The following is a 15,292-nucleotide window of genomic DNA, read 5'->3' as shown; positions in this document are numbered from 1 at the left end:
TCTTTGCATGTTATGATGAACAAGTATAGTACAACAAGCTCATCTGATGTCTTGCCTACACGATCATTGTAACAAGGAGCTGGCACAGTGATACTGGTTTTGTAACTAATTGTTGGTGGCATGCGCAAGGTATAAAATATCCGAAGGATGTGTATCCTTGTACGGTTTGAGTTATGAACAGTTAAAGCCATTGGAGGCACTCTTGTGGACATGAAGTTGCTTGATAGTCGCCGTTTCATTTTAGGTGGTGGCGGGCAGTCTATGAGGGTTCATGTTGAAGAACCTCGAATCCAAAGGGTACCAGTGGGATCAACTGTGACGATCCGCTGTACTGGATATTCTCAGTCAAAGGTAAGGACAACAAAATTTTTGAACTTTTTATAACACATGCACCTTTACGAAAACTGTAGTTTTCTTAAGCTTGTAGTTTTCTTAAATGTGCGTGACCTTAAAAGAAAGGTTGGGCTTGCTGATTATACCAATTGCATTTAGGAAAAGTTAAAATTGGGATAATAAAATATGTCAGTGCTTGTGAAATTAGCAGAATTGCTCTTAATGAAGTGTTGCAAGTTAAGTATTAATGATGGTAAAGAATGCTGTATTAGTGTTTATTGAACCAAAAGGACAATCCAGAAGAGGTGGCAAAATAGTGTGGAGATTTAAGGGTGAAGGAGATCATAAGGGGTTAATGACGGGCTGAAATGGAGAGGACTTATCAAAAACAGTGACCCTGCATAAAATGAAACAAAGCTGTGAAGAAAATAGTGTGTACTCATTTGTGATTGTCATTCTGTTTTGTTTTAGACACCCTTCTCTTTGGTATGGACCAAGGAATCTGGTAACTTGCCTCTGAGAGCTACTGAAGCCAGTGGAATATTGACTGTGCCTGATGTTCGAGTTGAAGACAATGGCACCTACGTCTGCACTGGCTCAGACGGTTCAGGTGTTGCCCAGGACAAGGCTGTTCTTCTCGTTGATGGTAAGCACTTCTTGCTGTAGTTTTTTAAAAAGACATTTCATTATTAGGGTGTTGTTGTGGTGCTCACCTCGTGTCATGCACCAGCCAGCGCCTCATGGCTGTCCGAATCAAGTAAGTTTCATTACAGTCATGATATCAATGATGGTGTGGCTTAGAACGGTGCTATGAACTAATTTTTAAGTGCGCAGGAACTTGCGCTTACTTCAGTGGTGTAAAAAAAATACAGTAATGAATGGCACAATAGTTCACAAACTTCTGTTTGGAATGATAAACATGGAGATGGCTGTGGTTGCTTGTGATTTTACAGACTTGTTTGTATCACATGTCACATGTACTAAAACTTGCCTGGGGACTCTAGCCTCCTTTTTTTTTAACTTGGTAGGTTATTAATTCAGGCTTGTTTACTTTTTTCCTTCCCCTGTTTTCTTTAAACTCCAGGACTTGACCAAAAGTCAGCCCCAAAAGCACGAATTGAGCCACACTTCCTGGAAGTTAATGTTGGCCAGCCTGTTGAGTTCCGCTGCTTGGCAGATGGTTTCCCTGAACCAAAAGTCGAATGGTCAGGAGGCCGCAATGGTGTGCTCAACCCTGAGTCTACATTCATTGATGGAATCTTCAGGATTCCGGCTGCTCGCAAATCGGACGAAGCAGAGTACTTCTGCACTGCAAGCAATGCCATGGGAACAGATAACATTAGGACTGTACTGTTTGTGAAAGGAGGTAAGTGCACATTCAAATCACTCCTACTAAACGAACTAGCGAAGCAATTCTCTGAACTGCTGTCTCACTGCCATGAAGTGCATTACTCTGAACATTTCTTTTATTAGTGTGTTTACAATTGAACTCGGCACTAAAAAAATACATCTCCCCCCCCGTACTGCTAGTGTTTTCTTTCTCTAATTTTACTTGATCATATTTGAGATCTGCTTCTTGAAGTGACACATCTGGCGATGTCACCTGTCTAGTTTATGTGGAAGCGATGAAAAACCAGTCTTTTGGTGAGCTGAGCCTTCCAAGAAAATGAACAAAGCCAGCCAAGTGAACTGATGTTACCACATTTAGAGGGGAAAAAAAAATAATGGCTGCTAAATTTCTTATTTGGCTTCCTCAGCAAATTTTTGCAATTTTCTCAAGCGATACTGTGTGGCTGGGCATTCTGGCAACGGCAATATTTCGATAAAAGCACCAAATACAGAACACAAGCAGCTAGTACGGAAAAAAAAAATTGAAATGCTGAGCTAGGTGCACAGATTATTGCACTCACAAATACTTCTGGCTCTCAATAGAAGTCCTAAACAGTGGAACAGTAGTACGTTCTATCTTCAGGTCTTTCCACTGAAATGTGTTAGTTATTGGACTGTGTTTAGAAAACAACCATAAGCTGTGTTTGTTGATGGGGGCTCAGGAGGGAGCTTTAACTTTAACACTGCCTTCAATGCTGAATGTGTAAGTGTGAACAGCATGAGCAGCCTGAATGAGTCTCTCAGAGTTTGACAACGCCATATGATTGACGTGGCACTAACACAGATGTTTTGCATTTAGGTAACTGAAAGATCAACTTTTGGACCATACAGTTACCGCTGTGCATCATCCTTGGCATTTTTATGTTTAGCTGGATTGAATTGCAAAATGATTTTTGTACTGCAGTAGTCATTTACAGAATTTTCTTTTCTGTGGAATTTAAGTAGAACCTAATAGGTGTCAATAATTTGAAGTTTTGGGAATTTTCTGCAGTGTTGTACACTTTCTTTTTCAAGAACAAAAGGCTGACTGAAATACAAACTTAATGTTCATATCTTGGTTTCTGCATCGTTAGTGCACTACAGTCATTCATTGATAGTAAGGAATAAGGTTGAAGTTTTTCACACCGTGTTTGCAACTGTCAGCGATGCTTATAGATTTTTTCGCGGAGCATGAGGAATTATTTGTCAGCTCACTGATACTGCATGGAGGAGGCTCGGAGTCTAGCAGCCAGCGGAAATGGGTTTTATTCACCCAGGATAGTTCATTGTGTTCACAACATGACAATCGCAGTGTGGAGGCAAGATTTTGTAGAATCTGTTATGTGCAAATAAAATGGCTTGGCAAGCAGTTCACCGAAACTGCTCAAGAGGTAGTGGGGCCCGACGGTCACAGTACCTATCGCATAGTGTGGCTGTTGGGTGCCCCTTGTCAATGAACGTGCACTCAGCTCTCAATGTTTTGATGAGAAAGTGCTCAAAGTAATGGCACAGAAGGGTCCCAGTGGATCAGTCAGGATACAGCCCATATGACGTGACCCTGGGGATTTAATTGTGTTTTTTAATGTGCAACCTGTTCTCCAGCACACTTGGCAATGTTGTCAAGACCGTGGCCTCCTGTGAGCGAGCCAACTGACTTGGGGTTTCTGGAAGGCACCCTCAATGTCAGGACCGGCATATCAGCGCTTGGGATCATTTAATTGCTGTCACCTTATCACCCTGGAACTCTTCAACATTTACAACATATGACACAGCATTGCATGATACTTCTATTTGATTATAACAAGGAGGAAGGTGTCAAGTTGCACCCATTGCTTGCTACTCCAGTGCCCTCCAAAGCACAATCTCATGAGCTTATGATTGCCTATGTTTAGCTTTTAGGCTTATTATGTTGCATTACTGGTGACCATCTGTTGCTCGTGTTTTTTTGCTTGTATTTTGGTGCTGCGGTTTATCTTGTCTTTTGGTATTTATCACCGCACTCCTCTCCTGCTTGGGCCTCGAAGGCCTGCAGTATGTGTAATAAATAAACAAACGCATGCACGCATGTATGCACATGCACACACACACACGCATAAATGCCTAAGTTAAGTTTCAGGTACATTAGTTGTGCTGCTGAGCTTCACCAGCAGCGAGACTTAATTGTCATTGCTCCTCACTGATGTCAAAAAAACGCTTCTGCATCTTGTTTTGGGTTTCTGAAGCTGATCGTGCGCCTTATTTCTGTTTTGCTTTGAAGTTTAATTGCGTTCACTTTTTTTGTGCAATTTCTCTTTGCTTTCTCTCATAGTGCCTGTTACTTCCTTTTAATTTTTTTACTTTCATGCATGCTGGTTTCACTTTATTTGCATTGTGTGGTTCTTTTTTCTCAGTAGCCTATTTCACCATTCAAGTGGCTTAGCTTAATTATTCATGATTTCGTATGCCTACGGCAAAAACATTACGATCTAATCTTGCAATACTTGTTCTAAAGTCTGACATAGTACACACAATACAAGGTTGAGGTCATACATGCCATACAGTTTAACCAAACGGCCTTTTTACTTTTCTTGATTACTATTGATGAAACCACTTTTACTAACTTTCTTTTCACTAACCTTTCTGAAGAAGAAACAAAGGCTGCCATTGTTTCCGAAGATGACTCAGGTGCTGGAGAGGGTCCCCATCTCACCATCCATCCCACAAGATTCGAGGCTAGGAGAGGTGAAACTGTCCGCTTTGACTGCCGAGCTTCTGGACGACCAACTCCCATCGTCACATGGTCATTCTCTGGTGGTCCAATGCCAGACAATGCCAGACAGGTTTGTGCTTATGAATGCAACTCTGAGCAGAGCGCTTCTGTCTTGTGTTATATTATTCTTTTTAAATTACTGGGATTATTGAAGGCAGGCTAACAATGCTAATATCACATCCTGGGGCAATTTGATGTTTGCTGAAACACCCTGCCAGAATTTGCACATTCTGCTAGACATTTATCTTATTGTGCAAAGAAAAATAGCTGCAATGGGACAGGCTGTGTCGGGCTAATTGGTATTGCATTGGTTTGATGAAAAAGTATTTGTTGAACTAGAAATGTACTTGAATAAGCCAAGCTGACGGGCAAGTTGGTATTGCATCGGTTTTATGAAGTTGCTCGTTGAACTTGAAATACTATACTTGAACAGGCAAGCTGTCGGGCTAGCACTTGTGTGTTGTCATGTTTCTCCATGTTTCATCCTCATGCTGCTGAAAAAAATTGAAAAATAGCTTACAGCTACAGTGCAGTTCCAGTCGCTCGTCAAAGAACCTGAGTGTTTTAAATCAAAACTTGGTTAACTTACTAACAATTAATTTGGGACAAAAAAAACTCACAGGAGATTTCTATGAGAAATGCTGAAGTATGCTGAGAATATTGGCTCATGTTGAATTATGGAGTTTGCTTAAAGAAGACCTTGAAGGAAGTTTATGTTGCATGCATGATGGCTGCTGTTCTTGTCAAAGTGAAGCGCTGTATCATGTGTGCAATGGCCACTCTTGGTGAAGTAAAGCAAGGCGCACACAATAGGTAGTGGAGGAAAATGGGAGAATCGTTCATTTCGATGCCATTTGTGAGTGTTCAGAGTTTCACCCTTTTGCATCCAGCCTGTTCTCATTGGTGAGCTTACTCAGTGGTTATGGCACTCAGCTGCTGACCCGAAAGATGCGGGTGCGGTCCCGGCTGCGGCGGTCGCATTTCGATGGAGGCGAAATGCTAGAGGCCCATGTATGGTGCGATGTCAGTGCATGTTAAAGAACCCCAGGCGGTCGGAATTTCCGGAGCCCTTCACTATGGCACCCCATAGCCTGAGCTTCTTTGAGACCTTAAATCCCCATAAACCATTAGTGAGCTTATGACAAACATAACAGAATGTGCAGTCAGACCTGGAAAGAAGGCCTGCTGCATGTCAGATCTATGTCCTTTATTTTTCCTTCAAGCACTGCTGCCACAGCTGTAGGAAATGGGGGACAAGTGTGAATCAAAACCCATTTTTACATCTGCACTGTGAGGTTGCCTTTTGCCAAAAAAATTAAACTTGTCATAGGTATAGTCACTTTTATTTACAAGGCTTTATCAAGAGACCATACTCCGCCATAAAAGTGCATGCATTATAAATGGTATTAAAATGGAAGTAGTTAGCTACTTCACACAGTACACACAAGGTTGCACTAAAATGACCCTTATACTTCAGTTTCACAAACTTATCTCTACTGAAAGATTGTGTAAACTGTCATCTCTGTGGTGCTTCATGAAAATCTAGTCACAGTGAGGTTCCAGAAAATCACAGGGGATGGGTGTTCATGCACACGCCACTCATGGCTCATGCGCATCAATTGTGTGCAAGCAGATTCAACTAAAACCACACTGTTAATCACTTCTTTCAAAGTTGCACCAAATGCCTTTGACTTGGACTCTACTAACAGCATTTTAGGGCTGTCATCATTTCTGCTCTCACCTGTGCCTTTTTCTCCTAGGCGGGAGGTGAGCTGACTTTGCTCAATGTTGATGAGCAGAACCAAGGAAGCTACATGTGTACTGCAAGCAATCGTCATGGAACTGCACAAGGCCAGGCACCTCTGCAGCTAACAACAAGTATGATTTTTAATTCTTGCATCCTTATTTGCTGCTAATAAGATGCACTGCATGTCACCACGGTTGTCACACTTCAATATTTCATTTAACCATAGTAACTTGATGGCTGTGGCGTGCAGCCACTATTGTGCGGGTTCATTCTTGGCTGCTGTGGACAAGTTTTTATCTCCATAAAATCGAGAAATTGCTCTTGTAACAAGGATTTCAGTGCATGAAAGAACCACATGGCAAGAGAGAAAAAGGAAAATATTGACTTTAGACAACAAATTGCATTTGAAGAGTTGTCGAGCACCTTCAGAAACTCCCATTCCATCATTTATGATAAGGAAACCCTCACGTGTGTCTTTTTCCCAGCTCCAGAGAAAGCCCGCAAAATACAAAATAAGCCACGTGACTAACGCCTTTGTGCGCCACGATTGTGCTGCTCTCAGCCGTGGTTTGAGCAAACGAAACCACCTGCAGCCTTGACTCGACGGCCCTGCAGCAGCGGCAGACCGATATGTTGGTGGTGGTTTCTCGTCTGGGTCAGCCAGCTGGCACACATGACAGTGCGAGTTGCCGTCACCAACATATCGGCCTGTTGCTGCTGCGGGCCGTCGAGTAAAGTTTTGAGTGATGATGGTTGGCTGAGACCTGTATTCTCAACGGGGGAAAACACCTACAGCGCTGTCTCTCCTCCCATCTGACAAGGCAAGGCTGCAGGTGATTTCGTTTGCTCAAACCACGCTTAAGAGCAGCACGATCGTAGCGCGTAAAGGCAATAATCACGTGGTTTATTTTGTATTTTGCGGGCTTTCTTTGGAACTGGGAAAAAGAGAAACACGTAAGGGTTTCCTTATCGTAAATGATGGAATGGTGGTTTCTAAAGGTGCTCGACCACTCTTCAAATGCAATTTGTTCTCTAAAGTCAATATTTGTTAATTTAGAAAATAAAATTTAATTGAAATATTAATTGTGAAAGAAAAAAATTGCTTATGGTGCACAAGATGGCTGTCACCAATATGTAACTTGTTTTACTCGCCTGTCTCTAATAATTTATTTTTAACCGTTGGCTCAAGTTAGCGTGCATGTATGCGTGCATGTGCTCAAACCATCAACATTTCTTTTTTTCGTCATTACAGTGAAAGCTCGTTAATTCACAACTTGTTAATTCGAAATTTTGGATAATTCGAAGTAGTCATCGTGGTCCGGTCCGCAGTGCATAGAAGTCTATGCGCGTAACAGCTCGTTAATTCACTCAAAAATTGGTGCCGCCACCCATAATTCGAACTGCGCGCCGCCAAGCGCCGCTGTTGAAAACCATCGTTGGAAGCTTTCACGGCAAACGATAGATGGCACAACCATCGGGGCGCCGCTAGGGTGCTGGAACAAGTACTAACCAGTCTTTCCTGCCGCGACTGCTTCGAGGAACGACGTTTTAGTGTTTTAGCCCTCGTTTTGCACGCCGCTTGCTGTGAGCTTGTGTCCGCAAGATGTGTTCGCGTGGGAAATACTGCTCCAAGACGGTGAAGGAGAAAGTGGCGATTTTACGCGAGGTGGACAAACGGAAGGCCAGCAAAGTGGAAATCGCAAAAAAGCACGGGATTCCACAAAGCACGTTGTCGACCTACGTCCGAAATAGGAAGGCCATCGAGGATTCCTACGAAGCCGAAGATTTCGCCAGCAACAGAAAAAGGCACCGATTAGCCAAGTATCCGGAGATTGAGACCGCTGTGATCACGTGGGTGAAGGAAATGAGAAGCGCAGACATTCCACTGAGCGGCCCAATTATCATGGCGAAGGCGGCCGATTTCGCCCTGCGCATGAATCTGGAAGATTTTGTCGCCTCCGAAGGATGGTTTCACCGCTTTCGAGACAAACATAATCTTGTCTTCCGGGTGTTGTCCGGAGAAGCCAAAGAAGTGGACGCAGAAACTTGTGCCACGTGGCGAAGCGGTGCTCTGCAGCAGTACTTAGAAAGCTACCAGATTGTTTTGCTAAGTAAATGTTTTTCGTGCCCTCCGGGCATCAAAAGCATCCATTTTTGCTCACTTTCATTAGTTCGAATTTTGGTTAATTCGAACTGGCCTGGCGGCCTCGTGGAATTCGAATTAACGAGCTTTTACTGTACTATACTGGCCTGTTGGGCCACCACAGAAATAATATGCCATCATTAGCCCGTGTGCTTCTCTGAGAAGTGAGACTGCATTTGTGAGCGCATCACAGATGCCTCTTTTAGAAGATGCAGTACAAAATTTTGCCATGTAATTGGCCCCATATTGAGGGTACAATGCACATGCTGCACAGGTATAGTGTACGATCTGCATTCGACATACTTCAGCAGCTTCCAGCTTTCTATGAGTACTGAGTAAGAAGCCTTAAGAACAGAAATGCAGAGTTGGTCAGGGGTCTTTTAATGAGCAGTGAACATTGACAACCTACCTTTTACTTTACCAGTCTTTTCCTTAGTACTATGTAATGCATTCAATTTTTTTTTCCAATGTCTGCATTTTCTCTCGTTTGCAGGAAGGAACATTCCTTCAGTGCACATTGAGCCTGAGAGGCAGACTGTGCGACAAGGAGAGGATGCCAAATTGCGCTGTATCGCGACAGGAACGCCAACACCAGTAATCAAGTTTGCCAAAGTTGGAAGCAACTTCACTCACAGACACATTGTGAGTACCACTTTAGTTTTGCTGCTGTTGGGGCCCTTAATTGTGCTGTCCCCATGTCCCCACACCTCATGTAGCATAACTACGACTAGCTTATGTCTTCCCTAGCATCGTAATGTGGGAATAATTGGCATGCAATCAAGCACAGTCATATGGCTACAAAGGAAAGCTATACAGCTTCCGCAGAAACTTCGTAGTTAAATGCGTCCTGGTCCGGGGTTCGAACGCAGAACCACCACTTCACCGGAGCAGTTGCTCTACCAACTGAGCTAACTGGGATGGCTAGCACTTGCTGGCTTTGATGTGATCCACCTATGGGACACATTAACCATATTTGCTTGCTTAATTTGTGCAGCTTTTATCTTAAAATTAAGGCTTCAAAAAATGGGGTTTGTAAATTACGCGGAGATTTTGTGAGCACGTCTAAAATCTGAAGGTCATAGCGAGCAATATATACCATATATTGCTGCCTATATGTCGTTGCCCCCAACTTGTGCTATTCGCTGCCCCCCCCCGCAGAAAAGTTAACTCCAAATATAAGACGCATGTATCTCCCCCACGTTATGCAGTGTGGAATGGTACGACAGCATGCAACTCCAAGCAATAAACGTGCAAAAATACTGACACATAGTGGCGACGGCATGCACTACGGGTAGTGAGGAAGACAGCAAAAGAACGCTTTCAATATAAACTGTTTGTTGGGCTGACTTGCGCCCACAATGAACTGAATGATTCAGCGACGGCGAAAGCAAGAAGCGTGCTCGGCAGTCGTCGAACAGAATGCCTGCTGCTCTCAGTCATGCTAAATTTAAAGCTGATAGCAAACTTTCGAGATACAGCGTGCAAAGTTATATCAACAGTCTGGAACAATGTAAAATCGGCTCCTCCTGGATGCGATATATCGAGATAAATCTGGTCGCGTCTTGCATCACAAACAAAGCGATAAAGCCGCGTTCCAGAAGCTTTGAAGAATGAACAAACGAACAGTACAAATATTCGTGGCAATACAGTTGCAAAGCAAGCAGTCAGAAGCAAATGGAGATGAAAGGCGATAAAACAGTGCTGTCGAGTGTGGCCCGGCTGACTAGTGATAAGCTAAACAAATGGTTCGGACCCATGACCTCTGAATTTCACGTCTGCTGCTCTAGCCATGGCAGCGGCTTTCCACTCTTCTACATATGAGGGCATTTATGTTGCGTGTAACCTAACCTTTAGAGTGTTCATTAGCACCGTCCTCGTTCATGTCAGCAGACAGTGCATCCCATATTACTATGAGTGCCACATGGAATGTGATCAAATGGGGAGGGTGGAAGCTCTCTGTGGAACCCTCTTATGCTACCTTTGGCATGAAGACTCCCAGTACACAGGCCCCCTTGTTAAGCTGTTGAGCAGATGAAGAAATTGAAATTTGGAGGATGTGGTTCGGATCCCACTGGTTACACGAGGTTGTTTTTTGTTCTACTTTCTGATCAGTTATCTTTCAGCGATAAAATTATTGTGTTATTAATTTCTCATTGATCAGTGCCACGAATTAAGAAAGAAATGATAGAAATATTCCTCTATGCTCCTTGGTATCAATCACTATTGGCTTTTTTCATATAAATGGTTTGCTAATTTCGGATTTCACTGCATGCTGAAGGTTACCGGAAGTTTTGTTTTTGCATCTATTCAGCTGAAAAGTGGTTGCCAGCACAAGCGAGCTGGGTAAACGGCACATAATTCATCCTCCCATCACTTTCATCTTTTGCAGTTGCACATGGCAACGCGGCTGCGTTGACCTTCCCAAGCCTGCCCTGTGCACAAGCACGTACATGTTGATGGACTGGCACAGCAGCGAACGTAAAATATACGAGCAAAAGCTTTTTTTTTTTTATAAACCCGGGTAATAAATTGGGAAGTGCACAAATTATGCAAGGGCGCAAATCATGCGAGTAAATACAGTACATATGCTACAGTATGGAAATGTTTCAGAGGCCTTTTAATGAATTGGTGATACTAATATTGCTGAACTCTTTTGTGCTCTTGTAGGTACAGGACGACACACTGACAATTGAGCAAACCGTTGTCCAGGACAGGGGTCACTACACCTGCGTGGCAGAAAATAGAGAAGGCATAGCTCGAGCCACTGCTGTGCTGGAAGTTGACCGTAAGGACTGCTTTCCCTGAATCTATCCTTCCTTTGCTAGTCCTTTATTTGCTGTATTCTGCTCTAAAGAAACTAAATGCCTCCTCTCAGTCTTGTAGAGTGGCCACTTTTATGAGATGCATACTAGAACTAAAAAAAATTTTCATAAAATTTTTCTTATCATAGGATGCCGTACATGGAGTTGCATGTGTATGTAGTTCGGCTTTATCATTACTTAGCTCTTTCGCTACTGCAAAAAAATGACCAATTTCGAGTGCTTTAAAAGAAAAAATGAGTTTTTCAAGAAGTTGTAAGTGCACATGGCAACGCGGCTGCGTCGACCTTCCCAAGCCGGCCTTGTGCACAAGCACGTACATCTTGATGGACTGGCACAGCAGCGAACGTAAAATATACGAGCAAAAGCAAAAAACTGCACTGCACGTTATTGATTATATTCTTCCGAATGAAAAAAATGCCAGAGTTATGTGTGCAAAACTTCTTGAAAATTTATTGATTAAATATGCTGACAACACAACAAAAAAACGAATGCAAGCAAAGCAAAAATTAGCTGCTGCGATGAGCCAGATGTTTATTACAAAGAAAAGTAAAACGTTTCACATGTTTTAGTTACCATTCTTGTGATTTGCAGCTGCATACATAATACACTGCACTTTCCGTGGCCCATCAAGTTAGGGACTTTGACTGCGTTACCACTAGAGAAAGCAGTCTCCTGACAACATGAAATGGAGGTAGATATGGAATGTGCTGCTCTTGTTCTGAGTTCTGGTCTTGTTTTACTACAGCAGAGCTAGCAGTTCCACCTTTTCTTCACTTTTTTTCAGTGGGCAGCGAATGGGTTCTATGGGTGAAAGGGGGCGTGGCCTTCCTTGATATCATCATAATAAAAAATCTGCTGATGCATTTGGAAAAATATCCTGGCACTATTTTGCGAAGACCCTATAGCACCAAATAAAAACCACGGTCATCTTTTACAAATCAAGTGCAGTACATAAAATGCAATGTGAACTGCAAAATGAAACACGTGCGAGCACACACTGCAGCATGCATGATGTCCTGGGCCTCTGAGACGAAGTCTCGCAGTCGAAACTAAAATCAACCATTCCACATGGTCGTTTAACTCACCACTGCTGTTCTAAAAAAGAAAACGGCATAAGAACCGACAAAAGCTCCCGGTGTATACCTTTCGCTTTTGAGGAGCGCACATTGAAACTGATGCCATTATCAGTGACCGGCGGACTCCGGTCGGTTTTATTTTCACGTCGTCTCTTCGCATTAGAAAATGAAAAAAAAAACAAAACTTAAACCAAAGAGATGATGTTATAGAAGCAAACAAGATAACGCAGCTTGTCCAGGAGGGCCACCTTGAATTTTTGGTGGCAGATTCAAAACTTCAGTCATATATGACCGGCTGCCTAAGCACGGTAGCTCAAGGGTTAAAGGAGTCGGCATTGATGTCTGTTAAGAATACTAGTCTGTAAATAAAATCACTAGCAGAGGCATTTATTGTGCTGTGAATCAGCCATGTCCTGGTTGATCATGATGATGATGGTAAATAGGTGCATTTCTTATCACTGCAGAAGAATTTCTTTTAGTAGCTAGAGGTGCCATGCAAGAAAGTGGAAGGCTTAAGTAATAAAAAATGCCATCTGATGTAGAATTTTAAAGATGTCTAAAATAGCGTGCCACTCAGAATATTTAGATTTGCGTGAATTCAGTTTTGAATTGTTAAGAGCTTCTCGTAATTGAACATGCAACTTCTTGTGTACTTTCAGGAAGAGAAGTTCCACTAGTGGAAATCTACCCAAAACACATCCCACCACTTCATCACGGAGACAATGCATTCCTACACTGCAGACCGACAGCTGGGATACCAACGCCAACAGTAGAGTGGACACGTGCTGACGGAAGTCCCTTCACTCCCAGCACTGAACTGACTGGCCCTGGAATCATTCGGTAAACACTCTGGTCACTGTAATGTTCTCAGCTGAAAGTCTATATCTTCGTGGTTAAGAAAGATATGAGAGAGAAATTTAATTCAGAGGGACGTAAGAGAGTCATAAAAAGTACAAGCTATCTGTGCAGATAGCTGTGTACAAATTGATAATGAGGAACAGCGAATATGGACCCTGTCATTAGCATGCATGTGTCACAGTTCCACATGATTGATTTTGGTTCAGTGAACTAGTATGTATGTGCATGCGATTTTTCCCAAAAACTCTTCGATGTATGGATGGAAAAAAAAAAAGTATTTAGTGCACTCAGTGTCCTTGTTTCAGTTTTTTGCCCCCTCTGCTTAGTATTTCCATGGTCGCATGCTTACTGAAGCAGCAAATGAAATGGCTTCCTGCTGTAGCTGAGAGCAGTCTTGTAGGTGCTTTGATACTTCGATCATTTCTGAAATCATGAACTTCAAAACTTGGGTTTCCTGGTTCATATTTCTGAGTTGTAGCGCAGCAAAAGACGAGGGTGCCCATCTCGTTCACCGTTCCTTGTCTTTTGATGCACTACAACTTGGAAGTTTGAAATTGTGCTTCTGAATTTGCATCATTTACAACTCTGACCAAAAATTTGTCTGCCCAGAAAGCTTGCATACTGGGTCTGCATAATTAAAACCTCTTTTATGTGTTTTTTTTTTATCTGCCTCTTTGTGTTATTCTTTTACTCTAGTTTCACAAGGTTCTCAAGGGATGAGGAAGGGACGTATGTTTGTTCTGCTGAAAATGCAATGGGCAAAGTTACTGCTCAAACAACGCTCAAAATGGAAGGTAAGTGACCCTTGCATTGCAGACTGTAGATCTCATTGTAGCAATGTCATGAAAAGACTGGCCCTAATGTTATGCTACGCAAACGCTTCATCAGGGGCATTGAAATTACTTTGATGACATCCATCTAAATGTAGGTATTTGTAGGCATTTACACTTTATAGAACCCCAGGTGGTCAAAATTATCTGGAGCCCTCCTTTACAGCGTCCCTCATAGCCAAACTTCATGGAATGGTATGGTTGTTTTGAGCAAAAACCAAATTATCTATATGATGGTGGTTCTTCTTAACATAAAGGGCAAAAGTTCTTGAAGAAGTCATGGTAGGTTCAGGGTAAGATATTTCCATCTGTGTGTGTCAGTTTCAGTATGAGCTTCATTTAATGGTTGGGCCTAGTTGCAGTTTGCAAGCAGTGTTTCCTCATTCATGCCAGCAGTGGATCTCATATTCACTGTGATGGCTGCTATCGAGGTGTACTTGTTTAAATAAACTTCCTTTTTGCATTTTGCAGGGAGTCCATTTGTGCGTATCCTCCAGCAAAACCCGTATACGGTGAGGGTTGGCGACCAGATCAGACTTGACTGCATTGCCGAGGGTGACCCAAAGCCTACGGTCACATGGGAACGCCTTGGTCAACCCATCACCACCTATTCCAACACAGAGGAACTGCATGGGGGCACCACTACCCTGTTCATTCGACGCGTGGCACCTTCGGACAGCGGCATCTACATCTGCAGGGCGGCGAACCACGGAGGAGTTTCTGAGGGGAGGATAGAAGTGGCAGGTGTGTAAGCCCGTGAAAGCTGGGAAGGAGCCTGAGTGCAGTGGAGAGGGAAATGAGACATAATTTGGAGATGCATAAAGACAACAGCAAGGATTAGTGTGCAAACATGAATAGAGGTATGATATAACTTCTAGAAGGAAAATTTGTGCTTGGCCATGGTACCTAAAACACGACCTGTAGGTTCTAAGGGAAGAGAAATGTGATTCAGGACAGCCAGTTTCGTACGTGTCCAGGGGGCACAGCAGGCACCGGACAAATGTAACTGAAGATCAAGGGAGAAAACCCTTTGTCCTGCAGTAGGCTTTGCATATCTATCCACATGTAAGTCGACGTTTTTTTTTTTTAATTTGTGGTGTCTTGACAAATGGGATAGATCTGTGATGATCAAAGCGACCAGCCTGTCGTGGCAAAAAACGACCTGGCAGACCATCTAGCTGCTTTTTCAACTATGAATTGGCGCACTAGCTGTCATTTGGTTGTTGCTAGCTTCTTTACTCCATCTACAGAAGAGATAGACATGTGCTTATGTCACTTAAGCGAGGGCCGATGTTTGTGATATCTATGAGTAGTGGCATTTGTATGAAGGTGCTGCCTGCAACTCTCACGTTCATTAATCTACTAA

The 15,292-nt window shown here is 42.9% G+C and overlaps 1 protein-coding gene across 50 annotated transcripts in view; it reads left to right on the top strand.

The window, feature by feature from the left end:
- Positions 1 to 15,292, top strand: part of LOC144120523 (basement membrane-specific heparan sulfate proteoglycan core protein-like) — a 329,407-nt gene that overhangs the window by 268,222 nt on the left and 45,893 nt on the right. For 47 of the 50 annotated variants that reach the window (XM_077653043.1, XM_077653042.1, XM_077653040.1 and 44 more), the window contains 10 exons: positions 245 to 351; positions 805 to 979; positions 1,418 to 1,699; positions 4,327 to 4,520; positions 6,211 to 6,328; positions 8,834 to 8,982; positions 11,008 to 11,125; positions 12,898 to 13,078; positions 13,793 to 13,890; positions 14,398 to 14,670. In XM_077653043.1, coding sequence (XP_077509169.1) covers positions 245 to 351; positions 805 to 979; positions 1,418 to 1,699; positions 4,327 to 4,520; positions 6,211 to 6,328; positions 8,834 to 8,982; positions 11,008 to 11,125; positions 12,898 to 13,078; positions 13,793 to 13,890; positions 14,398 to 14,670 — 1,695 coding nt within the window. The remainder of the gene's footprint in view (positions 1 to 244; positions 352 to 804; positions 980 to 1,417; positions 1,700 to 4,326; positions 4,521 to 6,210; positions 6,329 to 8,833; positions 8,983 to 11,007; positions 11,126 to 12,897; positions 13,079 to 13,792; positions 13,891 to 14,397; positions 14,671 to 15,292) is intronic. The other 3 variants (XM_077652995.1, XM_077653045.1, XM_077652994.1) reach the window with 2 other exon arrangements.

Source organism: Amblyomma americanum, chromosome 2 (genome assembly GCF_052857255.1).
Source record: "Amblyomma americanum isolate KBUSLIRL-KWMA chromosome 2, ASM5285725v1, whole genome shotgun sequence".
Classification (NCBI taxonomy): Eukaryota; Metazoa; Arthropoda; class Arachnida; order Ixodida; family Ixodidae; genus Amblyomma; species Amblyomma americanum.
Note: the sequence above shows the minus strand (reverse complement) of the source record. Positions and strands in the feature narration are given on the sequence as shown.